Source organism: Gymnoscopelus braueri (assembly GCF_963280865.1).
Source record: "Gymnoscopelus braueri genome assembly, chromosome: 13".
NCBI classification, from domain to species: domain Eukaryota; kingdom Metazoa; phylum Chordata; class Actinopteri; order Myctophiformes; family Myctophidae; genus Gymnoscopelus; species Gymnoscopelus braueri.
This window is the reverse complement of record NC_137615.1, coordinates 1,026,501-1,032,500: the sequence shown is the minus strand read 5'-3', so window position 1 is coordinate 1,032,500 and position 6,000 is coordinate 1,026,501. Positions and strand designations below refer to the sequence as shown.

General features: G+C 47.9%; 1 protein-coding gene across 1 annotated transcript in view; it reads left to right on the top strand.

The window, feature by feature from the left end:
* The window catches only part of LOC308098660 (NLR family CARD domain-containing protein 3-like), a gene marked incomplete at its 3' end in the record, with an annotated part of 29,827 nt that overhangs the window by 7,075 nt on the left and 16,752 nt on the right, over positions 1-6,000 (top strand). The window contains exons 5-6 of the mRNA XM_080447067.1: positions 6-158; positions 312-358. Coding sequence (XP_080303193.1) covers positions 6-158; positions 312-358 — 200 coding nt within the window. The remainder of the gene's footprint in view (positions 1-5; positions 159-311; positions 359-6,000) is intronic.

The window sequence follows — 6,000 nt, the reverse complement described above, 5'->3', positions numbered from 1 at the left end:
TGTAGGTTGTCAGGCTGCATGATCTCAGAGAAAGGCTGTTCTTATCTGGTCTCTGCTCTGAGGTCCAACTCCCATCTGAAAGTGTTGGATTTGACGTACAATCATCCAGGAGACATCGGGATAAGGAATCTGTCTGATCTACCACTGCAGACTCTCAGGTATGGAGAGAACCAGTGTGTTCTAGTAGGTTTAGAGGGAATCATATTGTGATGCTGTATAGTATTGTTTAATGCTGTAAAATCATTATCAATCAATGTTTCTATTATCAAATAGAATATTCACTGCTCACTTTGTCTCTCCTCCAACCCCAGGGTGGACCATTGCGGAGAGTCCAGGCTGAAACCAGGTTTGATGAAGTGTAAGTGTGTCTTCCGTACCTTTTACAAACATTTAAGAAAGCCTAAGTACAATTTACAATTTAGGCATTTAGCAGACGCTCTCAATCCAGAGCGATTTAAAGTAAGCAAGCACAACACAAGGCGATCAAATCCATTGAAATAATAATCTACTAATAAACTAATACATAAGTAAACTAAGAACCTATCATCAGTCTAACCGTTGAATATATATCTAAAAAAATAAAAGTCTTTACATTGAAACTATACACACTATAGGACTATATATAGGACACTATATTGCCAGGTCAACAATGACCTGGCATCTGTTTACATAACATAATATCTAAGTTACATTTAGCCTTTGCATAAGCCTGCAAGGTCATCAAGGCTATAGGTAAGTGCTACGGGCTGAGGTGGAGTCTCAAGAGGTGAGTCTTCAGATTACGGCGGAAGATTGGGAGTGAGTCTGCCGTTCTAATTGCAATGGGAAGTTCATTCCATAGTTTGGTTGCCAGAAGGGAGAAGAGTCTGGGACGTGTGGAGCGTTGTCCCGGATTTTTTAGTGAAGGTTCTGACAGCTTCCCTGTGTTTGCTGATCTAAGGGAGCGGGAGGAAATTGTTGGCTGGTTGAAGACCAAGCGTGCAGCGACATTCTGCATAATTTGGAGAGGCTTAAGTGCACATGCCGGGAGGGCAGTAAGGAGAGAGTTACAATAGTCAAGTTTTTATATGATGATATGATGTCTGGAAATGGAGCTGGGCTGACTCCTGGGTGAGGAAGGGTCTGATCCTTCGAATCGAGTGAAAGCTGTGGTGTGTGTGAATGAGAGCTGACTGTCCAGGACAACACCAAGGTTCATGGCTGTTGGAACTAAAGTCACCAGGGCGTTGTCTATGGAAATAGTTATTTCCTGCGTGTGGCAGGACTTAGTTGGAAAGAAGAGAAGCTCAGTCTTGTCTGGGTTCAGCTTGAGGTGGAGAGAAGACATCCACTGTGAGATGTCAGCCAGACATGCAGTGATGCGCTCTTCCACCTGAGTGGCAGAGTGGGGGAAGGATAGAAACAGTTGAGTGTCATTGGCACAGCAGTGATAAGATAGATTGTGAAAAGAGATGACAGAGCCAAGAGATTTAGTGTACAGGGAGAAGAGGAGGGGGCCAGGTACAGATCCCTGAGGGACCCTAGTTAGGAGTTAGGAGCCATCCTCCGGAAAGGAAATGATCAGAGAATCTAGTTCTTCCAGGAAGTTCCTAAGGGTCCCTGTGGGACGATAGAGCACAATGATGGTGAGAGGGACCGGTTGTGCTATTGAAATAGCATGACATTCAGACGAGGAAAGATAAAGGTGAGAGAGATTTAAAACACAGACTTTCCATTTGGAGTAAACCTGTACCACCCTCATGACCTGCGGGGGGGGGGGGGGGGGGGGGGTTATATGAAGCAGAGAGGGCAGCAGGGGTAGCAGTGTTATCTGGGATAATCCAGGTTTCTATCAGAGCAAGGAATTGCAGAGACTTGAGGGAGGCCTGGGCTGAAATTAATTCAGGTTTCTTCTTCATGGTTGCCGTGTGGCAGTTCGGGAGACCCCCCTCCACAATGTGGTGACTGGGTGAACAAGTTGGATAGATGAGGTTGGAGGGATTTCTGTGGCAGGAAAAGTAGTGTCTAGGGTGACAAGAAAAGGACAGGATAGGGATGGTGGGAAAGCACATTGTACAAGGATATAATAATAAGGTAATAAGAAGCAGATTGATACACATCCCTGGGAGGCAGCCTCCTTCTCTGGATGTGTCTGGATGTGTGTGGATGTCTCTGGATGTGTCTGGATGTGTGTGGATGTGTCTGGATGTGTCTGGATGTGTCTGGATATCTCTGGATGCGTCTGGATGTCTCTGGATGCCTCTGGATGTGTCTGGATGTGTCTGGATGTCTCTGGATGTGTCTGGATGTGTCTGAATGTGTCTGGATGTCTCTGGATGTGTCTGGATGTCTCTGGATGTGTCTGGATGTGTATGGATGTCTCTGGATGTGTGTGGATGTGTCTGAATGTGTCTGGATGTCTCTGGATGTGTCTGGATATCTCTGGATGTGTCTGGATGTGTCTGGATGTGTATGGATGTGTGTGGATGTGTCTGGATGTCTCTGGATGTGTGTGGATATCTCTGGATGTGTCTGGATGTCTCTGGATGTGTGTGGATGTGTCTGAATGTGTCTGGATGTCTCTGGATGTGTCTGGATGTGTATATGGATGTCTCTGGATGTCTCTGGATGTGTATGGATGTCTCTGGATGTGTCTGAATGTGTCTGGATGTGTCTGCATGTGTGTGGATTGAGCACCAGGCTATAGTGGTTGCTGCTTAGTCAGTCTGTGTGATCTGATCATTAAAGGGGGAGTAACACAATGGACTCTACTTTGTCACAATTTAATTGTGTAATAGTTTTCCAATAGTGAAAATATTTGCCAATGCAACTATATACTAAAAGGGTCTGTGTTGAGAGCTGTCAGAAGAAGGATGTGCCTATTGGCCACGATTCCGAAAATCCCTCCCACCGCCTCGGAAAGGGCGGAGCCAAAACAACGTGTCACACAATTATACTATTTTACACTCTTTATAATAAAGTAATAACTTTTTTAATTAACATGACAGCTATACACTTGCAATTTTGGGGGGGCGGTTTCCGTTTTTATTTTTCTACCTTTCGATTATTTTGTTCTGTCCGGCTGGACCCAATCTGGGAACCCATCGTTAAATAAAAAAGGAAAAACAGCGCCCTCTGCTGTTTTTCATTTATTCATTTGACTCTGGGCGGAGCTGTACGGAGGACTCGTGCTCAGGGAAACCGGTGTTTTGGTCTGCCTTCAGCCTTTCACTTCCGGTGGTGCGCCTATGTTTTCATTCCCACTAACAATATTTCTCCACAGAACACTATTTCTCCCAAAGAACATGGATGGTTTTGGTTATAAGCCCACTTGTTTTTATGATGAAAGTTAAAATATTACTTACTCTCCGTGGTTTTGTCGGTTCCGAGGACGCTATTGTTAAATGAGTTTCAGTTTGTTTCCAGTAGGGAACGAGCCGCACACATGTAAATCCCGCCCCCTACATTTGATTGGGTAAAGCGCGGCCTGCTTCCTGTTCTGATGGCACGCCCACTTGTAGCCAATGTGCATGGGTTCTCAACACGGCTACCGACAGATTCAAGCACAGCGATGGATCTGTTCTTGAGAGATTAGGCTGAACCAAACAATGACACTACATTACATTAATAGGTAGACTAGTATTTTTTTTTATGGAATTAAGAGAGCGATTATTTATATTATTATTGAAGATTGTGAAACCTGGGCAACTACGTACTAGCATTAATTAATGAATAACCTTTTTATCAGCGAGTGTGAGTGATCACTAGTCTGGTCTGCCGCTCGGGGTCTGTCACCGGGAACAGAGAGAGGAATAATAATGGATTTTATTTATAATGCACTTTACATTTGTAAAAATCTCAAAGTGCTACAACAGGCAATTGCATACAATTAAATTAAAAGTACTCATTATGCAGAATGTTCCATTTCACAAGTTTTCAAATGTATAAAAACACTGATGATACATCCCAGGTGCATCCATGTGATGTATTCTTTATAGTTAGTGACTCTATTTATAGTGGCTCATAGGAATTAGACTACGTGACAACCAGGAATAGTTTGGTGACCACTGGAGAGACGGGTGACAGCCGGAATGCAGACGGCATACCGGGAGCAGTATGGGTTAGCTCCCCAGGCTGTGTCTTCCGTGAGGAAGAAGCCCAACAAACTAGAGGTTACGAATGTAACCCCGATTTTAGTAGGTTCGGAGTATACTACTCACTATGGGATATCAGCGCCCCCAGGCGATGGACAGAGCAACACACACGCTCCCGATGCCAATTACTGATTGGCTTAGGGTATGTCACGAGTCCGGAAGACCCGGGAGTACAAAAGCTCCCCGTGACATAGGCTCTTCCTCTTAACATTCTCCTCTCTGCATGCCAAATGCGCACAGAAAGGGGTGTCTGGTGAGTAGTAAACTCCGAATCTACTAAAACCGGGGTTACATTCGTAACCTCTAGTTTTACCACGGTTCTCCGTTTACTACTCACTATGGGATTCATAAACCCCCCTTGAGGTAATGAGCCACACAACCCTGACAGGCCCGCACGCCCCTCAGCCCCTAGGTCCCGCCCACACGGACGTGACCTATGGCCCCATGGGTGCCCCCAACCCACCGGGCTGGGGTGCGGGATAGATAACCAAGCTAGGCCCTGACAGACTCCAGAGTCCGCCTATTTACTAACAGGCAGACACAAGCCTGCCTCATAACTCAATATGAGGAAACAGGGCCCCATCTCCTGGGAGCCAGCCCAGCTGGTCCCATGGAAACCCCAGAGGAAGTCGAGAGATAGGGAGAAAACCCCAAGCCTACTCCCTTCCCTCTACTGGTCTGGAGGCAGCCGCTACGCCTAGGACCGCGCGCGCCAAGGATGACGCCGCCACGTCCAGGCTGTAGAAAACCGCAAAAGTCGATTGGGACGACCAATTTGCGGCTGCACAGATCTCCTGGATCGAAGCTCCCCTGTAGAGAGCCCAGGATGCAGCCATGCCTCTAGTAGAGTGAGCCCTCAGACCCTCCGGGACCGGGGCACCACTACTCACATAAGCCAACCTAATGGCATCTCGGATCCATCTAGAAAACGTTGCCTTATTGACCGCCTTCCTCTGAACCCCAAGGCCCAAAAGAGACAAAGAGCTACGTCGATGAGCGATTGGCCGCTGTCTTCTGACAATAGAGCTTCAAAGCTCTCACTGGACAGAAACAATGCAACCGCCTATCCTCCGCCGAAACGAAGGGAGGCGGATGGAAGGCTACCAACTCACCCGGATCCGGGGCCACCCCGGTCCTGGTAACGAACGTCAGGTTAGGTTTAAGCAAAACCCTCCTGTCATTGTTAAAACACTTCATGCACTCCGGACTCATCGAGAGTGCATGCATGTCACTGACCCGTTTAGCCGTAGACAGGGCCACCAAGAGGACCGTTTTGAGACTAATGATCCTCAGATCCACAGACTCAAAAGGCTCGAACGATGGACAGCATAGTGCCTCCAGCACAACCGTCAGATCCCAGGCTGGGAACAGTAGCCTGTTACCCGGCCTGGCTCTCCTGGCGCCGCACATAAACCGGCGCACCAAGGGGTGCTGGCCCACCGTCTTGCCATCGAAACCTTCGTGGCAAGCGAAATGGCCGCCCAAAACACCTTCACTGTTGAGAAGGATAAATCCCGATCTAGCCTTCTCTGCAGAAAGTAGGAATGCTACACACCGAGGCCTGGAAAGCCACCACCACTGGTGACTGTTCCAACCACCATCTGACACCGTAAGCATTCCTCGTGGACACGGCCCTTGCGCCCTGGATGGTAGCCACCACGTCAGGGGGAAGGCCACACAAGCTCAAATTCACCCTCTCACGGGCCAGACCCATAGGTCTAGGTCCTGAGGGCGTCCCCCCTCCCTGCCGCAGCAAGTCCCTGCCGACAAGGAGGGCCCAAGGCACGTCGTGAAGGAGAGGAGTTATCTCCTGACCTCTACGTGTCCCATGCTGGGGCCACCAGCAACATCAACAACCCTCGGAGCC